Source organism: Nansenia antarctica (assembly GCF_963989245.1).
Source record: "Nansenia antarctica genome assembly, chromosome: 3".
Lineage (NCBI taxonomy): Eukaryota > Metazoa > Chordata > Actinopteri > Argentiniformes > Microstomatidae > Nansenia > Nansenia antarctica.
The window spans coordinates 29,474,666-29,493,683 of NC_137688.1; the positions used below are offsets into that span (position 1 = coordinate 29,474,666).

General features: G+C 43.3%; 1 protein-coding gene across 1 annotated transcript in view; it reads right to left on the minus strand.

Moving 5' to 3' along the window:
• The window catches only part of htr4 (5-hydroxytryptamine receptor 4), a gene marked incomplete at its 3' end in the record, with an annotated part of 59,156 nt that overhangs the window by 21,946 nt on the left and 18,192 nt on the right, over positions 1-19,018 (minus strand). Inside the window, exons 4-5 of the mRNA XM_080526036.1 lie at positions 12,654-12,807; positions 9,447-10,012 (exon numbers count right to left, since the gene is read on the minus strand). Of these exons, the coding sequence (XP_080382162.1) occupies positions 9,447-10,012; positions 12,654-12,807 (720 nt within the window). The remainder of the gene's footprint in view (positions 1-9,446; positions 10,013-12,653; positions 12,808-19,018) is intronic.

A 19,018-nucleotide genomic window follows, 5' to 3' on the forward strand; every position in this document is an offset into this window, starting at 1 on the left:
TGCTGACAGCGACGCCATTTGGAAACAGTTCCAGGATTTATGTTCACAGAAAGTTTCCAAGTGACGCAAAAAACAAAGAATTGCAGGGACATGGTCAAAAACGTACATGGCCATTTATACATTTATACATTTCAATCTGGAGATATTTTCAACATGTACTGTTTACAGAAAAACTCCTGCCACAAAGGGGGCTTGGTTAAACTGCAAACTTGCATGCTTTCAATTAGGACATCTAGCACGGTTTCCCAACCCCTTTAACTTACTTAAGTAGACTGACTTAAGTAGAGTCTGTGATATGACATTAATGGAAAAAGAATGAGGCGACGCTACCAGAGGTGAAACAAAGGCGATCAACAATTGAAACGACACGATCAACTCTGGTACATATTGTGTCAGTGTACATGCACTGATGTCAAATTAGCGCCTATCTTTGTTCACATCTTTATTTACTCCAAATTGTTTTGGTAAACGTTTCTGCAACTTCTTGGCATTATATTTCAGAATCTATCATTTAAGCACTTAAAGGTGCAATATGTAGCATCCAAGCTTTCTGAAAGCTTTGTAATGGTTGTAATGACTATGTTTAATCGATAGCGATCAGGGAATGAGATCCCTTGAAGGAAATATTTCATTTACAAAGCTGTTTGGGCCCTGAAAAAGGCCCAAAGGACTTTCTAAAATGTAGTGTCTAGGGGTACTCGGTTTGTATACAAACATGTTGTCACTGGCCAGGGGTGTTCTAGGGAGTGGACTGGCTGATTTTTGCCTTTCTGTCTCTGGTAGCTGTCTCTTCGAATCAGGCGTGCATGGAGAAACACAGTTGACACTGCAAGTCCATTTGGGTGGGGGTTGTATAATTATTAGGGAGGATGTCGTTGTTTTAAACTTCGAACTGACTTTCTCTATGATGGCAGATTATCAACAGCTTTATGCCCTTCTCATTTAAAGTATACATTCAACAGATACTATCATGATATATCAACATTCACAATGTAGCCATACGTGAGGTAACACTTTCAAAAACACATACAGACAATATGCATACCTTCCTATGCTAATCTCTTCTGCCAGTAAAGACTCCCACAAAGAGTCCCACCAAGGGTCCTGTGGTAAGTTTCAAAACAGTTATTGTATATGTGGCAACAAGCAAAAATATTAAAGACAGAAATATATTAATTTCTTTGGTCAAAAATGCTGTGTTTTGTGTTAATTCAAGCGTATACTACTGACCACACAGCCTTTTGTCTGAAAGCAAGTGTGCGTGGTGGTAATTAATTGAATAGTTAATTGAACTCTTTCTCATCCTCTGTACCCCTGCAACACTATCCATGGGAATACAGCTAAATGTCACAAACAAAGCATGCATAAGACACAAGACACAGAGTCAATGAAAAAAAAGAAGAAGCAGTTTTAAGGCCAGGGAAATGTAACTGAACATATTATGGAGCAGCTTAAGGGGATATTTCAGGTTGTTTAATGTTAGACCTCATTTGCCACTTACTTGAAGTTGTGTAGGCTGATCTTGGCCACAACATATATGAGATGGGTGTACCATAACTTAAAGAGAAGTAGTGATATGCACAGTGTACAGTTGATCCCATTCATGTACACTGGTATGCTTAAATGCTAGCCCCGGAGCCAGTCAAAGAAAGCTCAAAGAATAGAAATATGACAGAAAAAATTGTCTGGATGAGCCTACAACAGGGGTCTTCAACCTTTTTCAGCCCAAGGACCCCTTGGACGCGAGACAAACAGAACAGGGACCCCCATATGTATATATATATATATTTAAATGTGTCACATTTTAAGGCCTATAATAACTTTTATATTTACTTAATTCACCTTTTATTCCACCTTATTATTTATATGCTGGGTTATTAGCCTATGGGCCGGTTTCACAGACAAGGCTTAAGCCTAATCCTGGACTAAAAAGCATCTTCAATGGAGATTTTACATTGAAAGTGTGATTTAGTCCAGGACTAGGCTTTAAGCCTTGTCTGTGAAACCGGCCCTATATGTGTTTCTGATTGATAAAAATATATAATTTCCCGTTATTGATTAACGTTAATTTCACAACAAAGACCGAACTGCACCATTTTAACCAACACCTAGCTTGCTAGACAGTTTTTTTTTAGCTAACGTTATGTTAGACTCTGCATCATGGGAATCATTTATTTTGTAAATAGTTTTTGTCAAAAGTAGAGTATTATTGCCTATTAATGCTTGTACTTTACTCAATATAATTTTTGTTATATTTTTTAATTCTCACAAATATTTTTTGTCAATTTGGTGAATAATTGTCAATTATTATGAAAAAAATTGGCGGACCCCCTGCAGTACCTCTGCGGACCCCCTAGGGGTCGCGGACCCCTGGTTGAAGACCACTGGCCTACAACATTCCGAGTGTAAAATAGGTTTAACATCGAGAAAACGGACTATCCCTTTAACTTCATTGTGTTAGTAAACATATGGACAGTATATTGTCCTGTTCTAATATAAGCACTTTCCCAGCTTTATCATAAACAGGGGTGCACATAACTTTTTGGGGCCAGTGCTCAGAGGAGCACCTAGGGATGCTGCTTGGTGCTCCCCGAGCTCGCGAGTCACGACCCGTCCCATTGTGTGCAAAACAAAAGAAACAAATGCAAAATCAAATGACTGCTCTTTAAGCATGGAAGTCTGTCAGACTCCTTTAAACACAATGAAATCAACTGACATCTCTTTAAGCACTAACTAAATGTCTGTTCTTTAAACACAATGAAATCAACTGACATCTCTTTAAGCACTGCTCTGTTCTGTAAACACTGAAATCAACTTTTCAACAAAAAGTTACAGCCTAAGCATTTATTTATGCTACAAGCTTAATCATCGTCATCATCACTGCTCTCATCACTGTCCTCAATTTCAACCATGGTAGAGGATGTTGTAGTCTATCACTTTAAATAGCTTATTATTTTGATTGTGCAACAAAGTCATTTTTTCTTCTTCTAATAGAATTCCCAACCATATTCCCTGGGTCATGTTAAAATGATCATGCGGATACGGTTATAATCAAAGTCTCTTTACTCGCAGTTCAAGGACAATACAGAACGTACATCTTATGTCTGTGCTAGCATAGTAATGAATGTATCAACAAGCTCAACAAGCTCAACAAGTTCACTCGTAAGTAACACTCACTGCAGGTGGTGCCACCTGCAGGTCAACTCTCGTAACATCTCCTTTCACATAATCAATGAAGCGATTGAAGCGATTCTCTCAGAGATACTGAACTTAAACATGTAGTCCTTACAGTGGCCACTCAATAAACAATGAACAGTAAATAAGATAATAAACATTCCATTATCATTCCTCTTCTTTTTTTTTTTTTTTTTTTCTTTTGGGGGGGGGGGATTATTATTGTTAAGTCACATAGTCTTTGGTATATTTCTCTGGTGGCTTGATGTTGGACCTGGTTCTGGTCTGCCGGAGACCTTGAGGCTCAGGGTCTGCCGGCTGGACTGTGTGTTCATCCAGTGCTGGAGCGTACTCGTCGGTATTAGTTTCAGCTCGACCCCATGTACCCCAGTCGTCCTCTCCTTCAGGGTTCTGAGGCGGTGATAGTCGGAGTGTTTCGTCCACTGGACGGATGTGTTTCCTGTTCCTTCGGTATGTTTTACCATGTACCATCACTTCATATGACCGGTCACTCTTCTGGTCAGTGCAAATGCCAAGCGCCCATGCACTGTTGGGTACATTGGGTTGTAGCAAGACTCGGACTGTCTCCCCTTGAATGATCACTGGCATGTCATGGGCATGTGCATCATAGTGGTGTTTTGAAATAAGCCCCTTTGTTTGCTTTTTTTCTATCACATTGTGCACTACCAGAGGTTGAAGCAGAAGGTCCTTGGAAGGCAGGTGTGTTCGTGTGCGTCTGGACATGAGTCGCTGAGCTGGGGAGCTGTCAAGTCCCTCCGTTGGAGTGTTTCTCCATGCCAGCACTGCCTTCCATGGGTCCTCTCCTGCCAACGCCGTCTTCTTTAGCAGTGTTTTGGCTATTTTAACAGCTGACTCCGCCTTGCCATTGCTTTGGCTGTGGTATGGTGATGACGTTACATGTCGGAAGTCCCAGTCATTCGCGAAGGTCTGAAAGTCAAGTCCCGAGAAGGGTGGGCCATTGTCTGAGATTACTGTGTGAGGTATGCCATGACGGCTAAACTGGTGTTTGCATCGATCGATGACAGTAGAAGCTGTGGTGTCCTCCAATTCATCCAGCTCCCAGTAGTCAGAGTAGTAGTCAACCATTATAAGGTAGTGTGAGTGGTTCACAGTGAATAGGTCCATGCCTACCTTAGACCATGGGAGTTTAGGGAGATGATGGGGATTGAGTGATTCTTTTGGTTGTCTCCTCTGAAGGGAGTTGCATGTGCTACATCTGTTGACATAGTCCTTGACATGTTCTGTTATTCCTGGCCAGAATACTGTGTCCCGTGCCTTCCTGAGGCTAGCTTCACTGACGGAGTGCCCTGAATGTATCTTTGATAGGAAGTCATTTCGTAGTAACTCTGGGATGAAAACCCTGTCACCCTTGAATATCAGGCCATTATCGGTTGCCAGCTCCTCTTTGAATGTCCAGAACGGTCTCAGTGTTTGATCTACTGCCTGCTTGGAGATGGGCCAGCCTCCAGCGATTCGGGCATGCAGAACCTGACATAAGGGATCTTTGAGTGTGGCGGCTCTGATGGACTCTTGGGTCTTGGTAGAGATGTTGGTACAGCTGCTGTGATCCACGTGTTCGAGGGCTTCAGCGGTCAGGCCCATGGCGTAGACTGTGGCTGGTGTTTGCATTTGTGTGTGTGTTGTATTGGGTTGAGCAGTTCTAGATAGGAAATCTGCCACATGTAGCAGTTTGCCCTGTTTGTATTGTACCTGTAGCTGATAGCGTTGGAGCCGTAGTAGCATCCTCTGTAGCCTCTTGGGGGCTGTGAGAAGGGACTTCTTGAAGATCACCTCGAGCGGTTTGTGGTCGCTGTGCACTGTGATGCTCTCCCTGCCATGAATGTATTGATCAAATTTGTCACATGCAAAGACAATAGCGAGGCATTCTTTTTCTATTTGAGCGTATCTCTGTTCTGTAGGAGTTAGAGTCCTGGAGGCGTATGCAACAGGTTGTCCATTTTGCATGAGAGCTGCACCGAGGCCCGTTTCACTAGCATCACATTGAATTGTCACCTCCTCCCTTATGTCATAATACTTTAGTACTGGGTGATGAGTGACTAAAGTCTTCACAGTGTCAATGGCTGTGTCATGTTGTGGAAGCCACGCCCATTGGATGTCCTTGTCGGTCAGTCTCCTGAGTGGTTCACACACATCAGATAGGTGGGGAAGGAATTTAGCTAGGTAATTTACAAACCCCAGAAACCTCTGCAGTGCTTTGATGTCAGTTGGTGTCTGCATGTTTTGCACCGCCGTTACCTTCTCTGGGTCCGGGAGTAGGCCCTCTGTGGTGAGAAGATGACCCATGTATGGCACACTGGGCTGCTTCAGCTTGAGTTTTTTCTTGTTCAACTTTAAGTTGACCTCTCTCGCCCTTTGCAATAGGGCTGCAAGGTTTTTGTCGTGGTCAGCTAATGCTGTCTCTTGTGTGTCTCCACAGCCATAGAGAAGGATGTCATCAGCTATGACACTCACACCAGCCAGTCCCTGTAGTACATCATGTTGTCTGCGCTGGTATTCTTCAGCTGCTGGCTTGATGCCAAATGGCATCCTTAACCACCTGTATCTTCCCAGAGGTGTCCAGAATGTAGTGAGATAGCTGCTTTCCTCATCCAGCTTTACCTGCCAGTATCCATCCTTTGCATCTAAAACTGAAAATACTTTGGCATTCGCGATGTCTGGCAATATCTCCTCTATGGTAGGCATCTGATAGTGGGACCTCAGCAGAGCCTTGTTGAGCGCACTCGGGTCAATGCAGGTGCGCAGTTTCCCTGGCTTCTCGATGACGACCATGTTGCTGATCCATTGCGTGGGCTCAGTGACTTTAACAATGATTCCTTGCTCTTCCATTGACTTTATCGCTTCTGTGACCTTTTTCTTTAGTGGTATTGGAACCCGCCGTGGCAGGTGTTGTACTGGCCGTATATCAGTGTCGACTTTCAGGTGTAGCTCACCAGGTAGGCAGCCAAGCCCTTCAAATACATCTTCATACTTGGATATTATCTCCTCTGTCGTGTGTGCTGTATGCGTTTTGGTGGGCGTTTGTGGAGTGTCCAGATGATGAACTGCATGTCTGTGATTCACCCTGATCAAATCCAGTTTCTGGCACGTGTCAGCTGACAGCAGAGGGACCTGTGATGACTCCATGACCTGGAAATTTAGCATGTGAGTCTGTCCATCATGTTCCGTTTTCAGTCTGACTTCTCCAGTTGGCTTTATCAATGACCCATCATATAGCTTGAGAGTGGCTTTGCTGGGACGAAGAGCAGGGTTGCCATCCTGTGTAATGCATTGTAGGTCTCGGTAGCTTAATACATTGACAGTGGAGCCTGTGTCTAATTGACATTTCACTGTGTGGCTGGGGTCATATGTCACTTTTCCATGCATTTGTGGGGTAAGCTTTAGATTGACAAACAGTTTGTGTGCTGTGTCCTGTATAGAGTTTACATGTGAAATGTACCACATTTCATCTGGTGATTCACTATCTGGCTCATTGTATGCATCCTGCATTACGTTAACATGACGTTTGTGTTGTGCTTGTTTGCATACCTTAGCAAAATGGTTTTTCTTGCCACAGGTTTTGCAAATGGTTCCATATGCTGGGCATTTCAGACGTTCATGTGTAGACCCACAGTAGTGGCATGTGACTCTTGGTTTCCTTTCTCTACTTGTGGTGCTTGGAGGTTCTGTCGGCTTGTGTCGAGTGAAGCCACGCCCCTCTGAATGTCTTTCTCTTGAAGCATAACTCACAGTCTCCTGCTCACCTCCGCTCATTCTTTTGTTTTGTATCTGTGCTTGTTCGCTTGCCCTGCACGTGTCTACGGCTGCCGCTAGGGTGAGTTTAGCTTCTCTCAGCATGCGCGTGCGTGCGCTAATGTCTTTTGTCCCAATGACAAGCCTGTCACGTATCATTTCTTCATTCAGCTGGCCAAAGTTACATGTATGTGCTAGCTTCCTTAAGTTTGCAACATATTGGTCTACTGACTCACTCTGGCTCTGTTGGGTGCTATTGAATATATACCGTTCATAAATCACATTCCTGGATGGTTCGAAATGCTGTTCAAGTGCATCTAGAATCTTGTCAGGTTTGAGTCTGTCTGCTTCTGTCATGTGAAGGTGCCGTTGCAGCATGTGGCATTCCTTACCTATTATGGTTAGTAGGGTAGCTATGCGGATCTTGTTGTCCTTTTTGTCCAGCCCAGTTGCAATCTCGTAGTTTTCCCACTGTGCTCTAAAGAATGTCCAGTTGCTATATGCATCCCCTTTCATGTCCATCCGTTCCGGCACTGGAATCGCCGGGTAAATAGCTTTAGCTTCAGCCATTGCGTTCGTGATAGCTAGCGCGGTCCGTCTCAGCAGTAACGATAGTTATCAGAATGTTTTTTCGTCTTTGGGTATGTTATTCCCTTCTTCTGTCGTTTGCCGTTGAGTCCAGTTCTGACACCATGTTAAAATGATCATGCGGATACGGTTATAATCAAAGTCTCTTTACTCGCAGTTCAAGGACAATACAGAACGTACATCTTATGTCTGTGCTAGCATAGTAATGAATGTATCAACAAGCTCAACAAGCTCAACAAGTTCACTTGTAAGTAACACTCACTGCAGGTGGTGCCACCTGCAGGTCAACTCTCGTAACAGGTCAGGGGTCGAGGTGTGATAATGAAGCTGTAAAACAAACGTCTGAACGTTTGAAAGCTTCAGAGAAAAGAAACGTGTCCCTTGGTGTTGTTTTTCCTTTTAGCGACGAGTCGTTCGGGACTGAATTTTCACGTGGCGGCGTGATAACCGTGCGATACGCTATACGCGGAATTAAAGTACGAGTTACGATACTTTCCGAATGTTTTCGTGAGGGGAGTCGGCGTGGTCGTCGTCGGTCGACTGTTGTGATGGATTACTCGTCGGGCCTTCGGCTGAGGGGACGGCAAATAGTTACTTAGTGGGGCTTGCAGTGATGCAGCAGTCAGCAGTTGGATTTTGAGGAAGTAAATTCCTCTCCCAGCGCTTCCAGCTGTTGGTGCGCAAGAGCGCGTTCATGCGGCTGATCTTCCGCGCAGCATGCATTTTGGCGACGCATGCGCACTGGCGCACCAGTTATGTGCACCCCTGATCATAAACATGTACTACTACTAAAAAACTAATTTCAAAGTTGTCAGGTAGAACAATTTATGAACATAAGTTCACAAGTAATACCATTGACTTTTTTTGAGTTTTAAATCTTTTAATTAGCATTATGATTACGATTGTAATATTTCAGTCTGAGGAAAACTGTCATGGATGAAATTATGAGTGGTTATAACTATCATTTCCCTGGCTAATATACCATTAAGACCTAGAAGGGGGAGGAAAGCTTGGCTCAAAGGACTCAATAGTAAAGAAATCTAGTCTAGAATCATTTTGAATGCATATCCTATCCTTTCTAATAATTCTCAAGCCTGCAACAAATACACATGCAGACTCCCTATAGAGAAAGCTTCTATGGAGAGATGGCATGTACATGGCTACAGCTAACTTCAAGGAATCTGCTTGTCTTGAGATATGACCCAGAAGGGGCAGATTTTCGGGCAGAGGAAGTCATTAAAAAGATAGCTTCCTGTCATTCACCCTCTACATGATAGGCATGTAACATCAGACCAACCTTCTTGAAAAGGGTACTCATAAATTATACATAGATAGAAAGTTATATTTCTGAGTTGTTCATCTTTTTCTTACAATTGTTTAAGACAATTATAATATAACTGTCTGTCCATGATTGTGTAACTGTCTGTCCACCTCAAACTCTCACAGGAAGCTTAATTAATTCAATGGAAAAGGTGAATTACAATGTAATTATTCAATTGGCCAACCGAATTTCAGTTCACATATGGGTGAATTGAAATATGAATTGACCCCAAGCTACCATGAACTCTTCAAATTGTATTTCCTTTCTTTTTATGCTCTTGGTCAAGTTTGCCTGCTGCAATCGAACCAATTAAATTGTTCCGAATGTGCCACTCCAGGCAGGCTCAATGAAACCATCAAGATATTTGAAGTACTTTTTTTTAAACCCTATATACAGTATAGGCTATATGATGAAAGCCTCTATGGTACAGTTAGGACACTTACTACATCACTATGGTACAATAGCTATAGGACACTTACTACACCACTATGGTACAATAGCTATAGGACACTTACTACATCACTATGGTACAATAGCTAAAGGACACTTACTACATCACTACTGTATGGTACGATAGCTATAGGACACTTACTTGAGGACATGCGTGGAGCCGTTGATCTGCGTGGCCGTGCAGGGGGCTCCGTGGCCCAGGATGGAGGGCCGGCGGTAGCGTTTCCTCCCGCAGCAGAGGATGATGAGGAAGGCACGGCGGAAGGACTTGTTGAGGAAGGCGTAGAGGATGGGGTTGAGCATGGAGTTAATGTAGCCCAGCCACAGGCAGGCGGTCCACAGCTTCTCCGGTACTGAGTAGTCAATGAAGGGGTCCACCACGTTGGTGATGAAGAAAGGGGCCCAGCAGAGGCAGAAACAGCCCATGATGATACACAGAGTCTTGGCCGCCTTGGTTTCTGTGCGCATGCGGTGGTTGCGCTGGTGGTCGGGGTTGTCCGAGGAGCAGGCGGCCACCCCGGCGCGCTGCAGCATGCTGATTTGGCGTGCGTGCGCCCGCGCCGTCACGTAGATGCGCTGGTAAGCTAGAACCATGAGGCCCAGGGGGATGTAGAAGGCCACCACCGAGCAGGTCAGGGCGTACGTCTTGTTGACCATGAACACACACACCGTGGAGTTGCTGCCCTCACTGTACTTCCGCTTCTCTATCTGCCAAGGGGGGTTGATGTGTGGACACACACACACACACACACACACACACACACACACACACACACATGCATGCGTGTGCATGCACGCGCATGCACACGCACGCACACACACGCACGCACGCACGCACGCACGCACGCACGCACACACACACACACACACACACACACACACAGTATCATTAGTCAATGTAATAAACATGCTGGCAGGTGGATATGTAGGCTACACTATGAGAACAAAACTATTAAAAGGCTGAGCCAATTAATTCTCTCCATGAATGATAACATGTTGCACAGTTCTGTTTAATTACCTACATTCTGTAAACAATGAAATATGCCATATCATAAAACAATTATTATAATACTAAAACAAGGACACCTTACCAACCTGAACTCTAGTCTCTAACTCTAATTGAATTTCCTGAGCATAAAGAGTAGGTTCATCCGGGGAACAAGAGCTCCCTGACTCTGATCCTTAATCACTGACCTTTGAACGCAACCTTTGCAAACTCCCTGGGTACTCCCTGGCACTCATTGTATCTGCTTGAGCACTGTCTGCTCAAAAAACGTGTTGCCTTTGGTTGAAAGACGAAGCAGTCGACCAATAGGCCTATATGTGAGACCTGTCAGATGATCTTGAGCTTCGCCTGATGATGTCCCAACTTCGTATTTTATGTTCCAAAATACACAGCCTCGTTAGCATAACAAGTGGATACTATTCAGATGAAGCTTTCAGATTAGTTATGGGTGAGTTAAGGGTAAGGAAGCCTTTTAGCCAGACTACAGTATACATCATACTATTCGGTTGTTAAGTCTGACGTCAAACGTGACGTTTAGCAATTTCCGGGTCCAAACCAGAAATTCCCCACACCAGAGTACCAATGTACTACAGCGGTAGAATGACAGTTCAATCGTTTTTTAGACTCGGATCTATTCATACAACAAGGGACACAGCACTTTCCAGTTTTCCCCATATTGTCAGGGTCTTTGAGCCTCGGAAAAGCGCTATAAAATATAATGAATTATTATTATTACTGAGGCATTTCGAAGAGAGCGCCTCAGCCAACTTTGGACCCGGAAACACGTCACGACTTAACAACCGATTTTTAAAATTTGAGTTAGTGGATAGAGAGTTGATGATCATTTGAATAACAACAAACTGTCACCTGGCCTTCCACTTGACCCATTAATAAATCAATATGATTAATTATCCCATATCAATAAAGCGGAAGTCACTTTTTTTTGTGCTTTTAAAGAACTTTTGAGACTAAAATGTATTTTGATCTCATGAATAATCAACTGTGCCAAAGAATTGGCTACTGCATAAGACCATTCCATCCAGACAAACCCTGTTTGTCACAGTTTGTGTGGTGAGAGTCACATAAGAAAAGTGTCTGAGTTTCTAATGGTTTTCAAGACCCTCAGCCCCTGTCCCCGGGCCACTTCTTTTTGTTTACACAATGGAATCGGGCCTGGAGGTTTTTTTCAAGTCAGACTCCCCAGAGTTTAATTTTAGCTGGATCATCATATCATCCAGTGAGGGCTTTTCCTTGAGCTTCCTGTTGCTGCCGTTGTTGCGTGAAAGGCAGCAGTGGGAGTGGGTTTTTGACCAGATGGCTATTATGTACATGTGTAGTGTCATATCCTAGACCAAAACAAAGCCCCATCTGGAGAGATGTGATAGAGGCTCCAGCTCACAAATACATGGACAGAATACATGAGAAGCCATTGCATTTCCAGATACATTTTTGCCATTTAGCAGGCGCCTTATTCCAAAGCGACTTACAGTCAATACATTTGACTAAGTAAGTGAATCATCAATCCACCAGTCGTAGCAGGAAAAGTAATCTAGTTCAGGCCAGCAGCCATTGGCAGTCATCGCGATAGAAGAAGTTTTCTTAAGTAGATGCTGGAGAAACAGTACAAGGGGGAAGATGGGGAGTGACTCTGTGGACACAGCCTTGGGAAGCTCATTCCACCAGCGGAGAGACAAGGTAGTGAAGTGACGTTATCGGGAGCCAGTTAATGGTGCGAAGGAGGGGGGTAACATGATAGAATTTGGGGAGGTTGAACACCAGACGGGTGGCAGTATTCTGGATGAGCTGCAGAGGTCTGATGGCGGAGGCGGGGAGCCCGGCCAGGAGTGCGTAGCAGTAGTCAAGGCGCGAGATGACCAGTGACTGGGTCAAGAGTTGAGCTGCTTCTCTGGTGAGGAATGGACGTATCCTTCTGATGTTGTAAAGGAAGAATCTGCAGGAGCGTGCTGTCGCTGCTATGTTCTCCGCACAGGATAGGCGATTGTCCAGGATCACTTCACGATTCTTTGCTGTCTGGGAGGGGGTTACAGTACTAGAGTTCTCCACTGTGATAGGGAAGTCTTGGAGAGGGCAGGGTTTCCCTTTTATCCCTTTTCCCTTTCCCCTCCCTTCCCTTTGCTTATGTGTGAATGTTTCTTTCTTTTAATGTTATCCTCTGGCATTATTATGGTGATTGGTGTAGTGAAGCTGAAACACATGCTGACTTTATAGTTCATATAGTTCATAATACACACATATAGTTCATAATACACACACACATGTATTCACAAACACACATACATCGAATATGCATACACACACGCACACACAATGGTTACAACTCACCAAATCATCTATTCCAATACTGTTCCATCCTTGCATTATCGGCAGGAAGGATATAAAGGTGGGAATTATCCAGCATCCTCCTAACATCAGTGCCACTCTCAATGGTGTCATTTTGTTCCTATAGACCAGGGGCTGGCAGCAGATGGCATAATACCTGCAGGTTGAGAATACACACTGTTATTAGACAGGTCATAGAGGGACTGATGTTGCAGCCCTAAATACAGTGTATGACTACATGCAATGGAGGCTTTCTCTAACACAAAATATCCCTTTGAAATAGTTCTATAATCCATTAAAATGTCAAAAACATGAAAAGAGGTATATGTGTGATCTCAAATATGAAAGAACAACTGATGACCCTAACATCTTGTAAAGACTGCATATGGATGTTAAGTTTCCTCTCTGACAGGTGTTCCTTTCAACATTTGATTGCATTTGATTGTATGCTACTGTAGCAATTTCTGATATGAATATTAATTTTGTGCTATTATAGTAAACAGACACTAGTAATTAGTAGACAAACTAGTAATTGGATCCTGGAATCCCTGATTTTCATGCTTCATGAGTAGGTATTAATTTGACATTTCAACACATTCATATCCTTCTTCACATAAACGGCCACGTTGATATTTCCGCATTAATTAACAATTGTACTGTGTGACTCTCCCCACTGAATGGGGTTGAGTCCAATGTTCCATGAAACCTCAACTTGTCTTGTTCAATTCCCTCCCTCCATCCATCCATCCATCCATCCATCCAACCATCCATCCATCCATCCATCCATCCATCCATCCATCCATCCCTCCATCCATCCATCCATCCCTCCCTCCCTCCCTCCCTCCCTCCCTCCATCCATCCATCCATTCATCCATCCATCCATCCATCCATCCCAACATCCAGCCTGGGTAGACTTCATTCTCTCTCTCAGCTGACCCAGATGTGTCAGTGCTCTGGCCTCTCTAGCGAGCCGTGTTTGTCTGCGGCGCTCCACTGGCTTGGTGTGACATTCCGGCATGTGCTCATCACACCCTGATTTCTGCTGGCAGAGACAGGGGCCTACTGTAAAGCCCAATTTATACTTCTGCATCGAATTTACGCGCGGCTACACCGTAGCCTACGCAAGGGCTCTCCCAGTTTATAGTTCTGCGTTGGTCGGTCCCCGTCGCGTAAATGTGACGCTACCAAGCGGACCAATCACAGTTCTTATAGATAACTTTACATTAAATATGTCTATCATAAATATCATTTAAACCCAACGAACAGCCATGGGGCTCCCTGTAACTAATAATTTATTACTAAATAAACAGGATTGTACATCTTGTAAATGTGAATCGCGCTCCTCAGGCTGTGCCTGACGCTTCCATAGGGTGCTCCGTTGGAACGGTGTACTCATAGCGGCATAATAGCGATTTCTTTTTTGTTATGCTTGTTGTAAATAAAAGTTCTATGATGCATTGAAATGACATTAAACTAAGATAATACGATGGTTATCATAATTTTTCAAATCTTTATTAATAAGTAATTACAGAAAAAGTTAATTACATTTCTGTCATGGTTTCCGCATTTTGGCCTACGAGAGAGTCGGAATCATGTCGGAATCATGTGCTACCAAGCGGACCAATCACAGTGCTTACGGTTGCGTAGGCACTGCTGCGTAGTTACATTTTTGGAGAGGTGCGCGTCAACCTACGCCGTAGCCTAGGCTGCGGGCCTACGCAAGCTACGGCGTAGGCTACGCCGTCGATTTTACGCAGAAGTATAAATTGGGCTTAAGGGATCACAATACACAGGTCTCCATGTCTTTAAAGCACTAACTATATTTAGGCTATCCTCTCATTCAGTGGACCTATATTTGTCAATGGCTTCTCTTCAAGTTTCAGGTTTCAAGTTTATTGTTACGTCACATTACACGCGTGTGAGAGAGTAAAATTCATAGGCTTCGGTTCAGAAGTCGGAATGCTTTTGTGTTTGTGTCAAAAGAGCACATTATGGCTGTGAAACAACATGCATGCATTAATAAAAAAATTTTTGAGTCTGGGTGAGATGGAGTGTGGCTGTGTGTGTCTAATGAAAATGCACTGCACTGCTTCACTTCGCACGGGCCAAACCTAGCCATGTAACAGGGCCAAGGATGCAAAACAGTGAGGCTAGTTGTCAGGAAGCCAGCTCTCTGCATCTGTTCACCTGGCTTGTTTCACTGACATTGGCCATCATATGCGACTTGAAGGATGCACCACAAAGCCAGGTGATGGAAAACAGATGAGATCAACAAACCAGGACTTCAACTTTAATTACATGTGATGCATGTGATGAAGTACTCTGCCGTTACTTGGCTGTGAGTCGACATCACAGTTAAAGAGGCAGAAAGCAACAGCAGCTAAATAAAAAGTCCTCTTGCTTGACTGATCGCTGCATTTAATTAATGACAGCAAAGCAAAAAATAGTGACCAATCCTCCCATGCAATTATCTGAGAAACATGCTTCACTTCATCTCTGCATCCTGAAATGCTCATTTGGGATGTTTGAATAATCAATCATTCTTTTCGGGTACTCCTCCGGGGTCTTTAAGTTGCCATGGAAAGGGCATTTTAGGAGTTTGTGTAAAACTCAATTCCAAGCTCTGCTGGCAAACGACAAATGAACTCTGTGTGGAGAAATTCACCTGAAGGCAAATTAAAAGCAGACATTTTGAGTTAAAAGTGCAAAGACTAAACAGTATAGCTATCAGCACTTTATTCAAGTCTTCCCTTTATTCAAGTCTTCCCTATAGAAAACAAACATACAGTAGTACACAATCATCTATAGGTCACTGTTCTTTTGCCCTTTTCAATAAAAAGGTAATTGCTCATCTAATGTGTTCCGTCTATAGTGTGGAGGGGAGTGTTCGTGCTGCATTAAAAAGCACTACAGTCTTTGTAGCTCCTCTCTGTATTTATTTGTACTTCTTGTCATTTTCATACACTCTGTATTCTATGAAATGGGAATGAAAGTGGTTCTGTTTTCCTCTCGGTTTTTCTCTTCTTTGTGACTGTCGAAGCCATAGCTGTCACCAGTGAAGGATTAAATTGATAGATTACACTAGGCAGACTGTATTTTCCCCCCAGATTCGAGTGAATCATCAGAGTGAGCTGATCAACAGGTTCATTGACATTGGGTGTTGAGTCCACTATGATAGAGAAATACTTGCCATCTTTAACTTACAATGGCACGCGTTGCTGTCGTTTTGATTCAGGTTGTTTTTATTGTCTTTGTTTTCATCCATTGTCCATCCTTGTTGCTTGTGGTGGTGTTTTTGTGTTGTTAAAATCACCTGCCGCAGCCTCAGATTCTTCAGTCCGCAGTTCTCCTCAGTAGCGGAAAATGCAGCCGGTAATTGAGGCTGGCTTGTGGGCTTTGAAGGGTCCAAGAGAAACTTTTTGAAAGAAACCCTCTCTGTCGTTTTTTTTCTTCCTCTTAAATTGTCTTTTTTGGGTACTTGGCTGCACCCACAGCATACTGAAATGCTGCTAACAGTTAGCCTATAATTATGTCAACAGTTAGCCTATATGTCGCTGCAGTGATGATCCACCACTGCGCCAGAAATCTTTCCCCCCGCACATTGCTGCTAACGTATTGTTGTGTATGTTTAAAAAAAAGTTTTACATCGGATTTTTGTAATGTTTTAAAATATATGTTCAACAGTTCTTTCCCCCTCAATGCTTTTGCATTGTGCCTCCTAGTGGTGACGGGCCCTGGGCATGTGCCTAGAATGCCCCTATGCTTGATCCTCCCAGGCTGTCACAGTAGTCAGCAACTCACTGTCGCTCTCTCCATGGGAAGACATCAGATAACATTACAATGTCGCTGAAAACAAACAAGACTGACAAAAGTCGCAGAGAGCTCCATACAGAATGTATTCTTAAATTCTGGTCTAAAAATGTGATATTCTTAACCGATCAGATCTGGACATCTATCCAGCTAGTCTAGCATGCTAGTCTGTGGCAATTTAGTGTTATTCCCAGACACTTCTACCCAAATGCATAAAAGGTCTGGTGGGCCAATGTGTCAAACTTGGCCTTCATTAAGCCAATAGAAAGAACCGTTGAAAAAACGGACGGTGCATAGTCATTGGCTTTACTCCACATCAGTCATCTCCCACAGTCAAGTCAAGTCAAGTCAAGTCAACTTTATTTATATGGCACATTTATATGCAGCAGCAGGTGAACCAAAGTGCTTCACAGGCGGGGAGCAAATAAGGAGCACAAATGTAAAAGATAAAAGGATTAAAAAATATATTTTTAAAAACAATAAAGACCAGGGACCTAACGATGGCTAAGTGGGGGGGAAGGCCAGGGAAAACAACACAGAAAACAACGCAGCACCCCCCTCAGTGTTTGCACACCACACATTCATGATTTCGAGCTTTGCCTCGCAGCTGTGTGATTCCCTGAAATCAATAATAAATACTTTACTCAGTAAATTCACACCCACTAAGGCCAGGTTTGAGTTGCTATTATTATATAATAATGAGGCTTATATACCGTGCGCAATAGCCTGGGGGCGAGATTAGGGGCAGCTTGGCTACAACTACATCCTAATTAGCATTCTGGTAACCAGCAGCATTGAAAGGCAACATAGTTATGATTATGTATAAACTTGCAGTTCAGTAGCAATGAAGCATGACAGAGAGTCAACAACTTAGTCTCAACATGATACTAGAACAACTACAGATAAGAATTGAACAGAATATAATAATGGCGCAATATCTCTTGAATACAATGAAATATTCCTAATTATGCTAATGATAATGCATAAGTCTTCTTTAAAAACACGTCTTTGATCGTATTCTTCTCAAATAAAATGTTCTAGAAAGGGTAAAGGCCTCCCAAGAATGTGCACAATTGATGATACAGTGGAGCAGACCAGGGTAGCATCAGCTGATTACAGTCAGGCACTATTCATCTTTTGTGTAAAGCAAGACCACAAAATCATTTGGAGGCTCATTGTGATTCCTCAGCAAAAATAAGAAGAGGGGGAACGAAAAGAATACAGAACTGGGCAAAACTCCAACCACACGATGAGTCTGGTCTGCAGCATGTCTAAACACACTTCACCCAGGAAGAAGGAATACGATGGGAGCATTTAGGGCCTGAGAGCCAGTTTGGAAAAATATGAGGAAATCGAGTCGTTTGGAATGGTTACGTAACATAAGATGCTCAATGTTTTTACACAATTTAAGAGGAAATGACATCACTAATATTGTTGATGCACTAAACGACCGGCCCTAGCATTTCCCTGCCTCTGTAAAGACGCAGGGTGGCAAATGGGTTGTGAAATGAAAAAAAAACAAGCCCGCTTCATTCCTGCAAGATTCATGATTGTAATAACTGGCTGCCTACAGTCCCTTACGGGAACCTCTGCTAGTGTTTGGCACACACACACACACACACACACACACACACACACACACACACACACATACAAACACACACACACACACACACACACACACACATACAAACACACACACACACACACACACACACACACACACACACACACACACACGCACAGGAGTTGTGCAATGGTATACAGAAGAGTTTAGCAGAGAAAATGTGGAAGACACTTCACTTCAGCATGCAGGTCAGGTGAGGAAGATGAATAAATTGAACTGTCACAGGAGCCGCTTCATCTATAATGAAAAAGACAGTGTTCCACATCCAACTATTTGTCTCTATTCTTGGCTGAATGGTGTATAATGCTCTTAACAAAACATCTGTACTGTGGATGGAAGCCCAAGAAAGTACCATCTGTTCTTCCATGGTTCTAATTCATGGGCGACCAGTGGGTTAACTCTAAAGAGCTATCTCTGAGCTCTCTCTACCCCCCCCCCCCCACTCTCTCTCTCTCTCTCTGACATTTTGACCCCAGTGATAAGCTTTCTTTTGAGACCTGCTGCTTCTATGACCGCAGGCAGATGCAGAGTGACGCAAGCAAGAGAGAGTCTCTGCACTCCAAGCTTAGCTCACTGTTGACATAGTAATTTAGTGCTCAGCTTGAATATATATACTGTAAAGACATCTGAATGGATTGCTACCAACTGCAGAAGGAGTCAAGGGCCGTACCATTTTGATGTATCAATAGACTCCTGAGTAGCTGTATAGCTCATCTTTTTTGCAAATCATATCATAGATCTAAACATGTTTATGGCTCATGTATTTTCGTGTATGGTTAGACTCCTGAATAGCTACATAATTTTGAAGGCCCGTTAAGAGCCCCCACCCACCAATACTGCTACTTCATCCACCAGCTGGGAGTCAGCCCCTTTATTCTGCTCATACATATCAAGCCGATTAATGCTTATTTTGCCTTTAATTCTTTAAAAT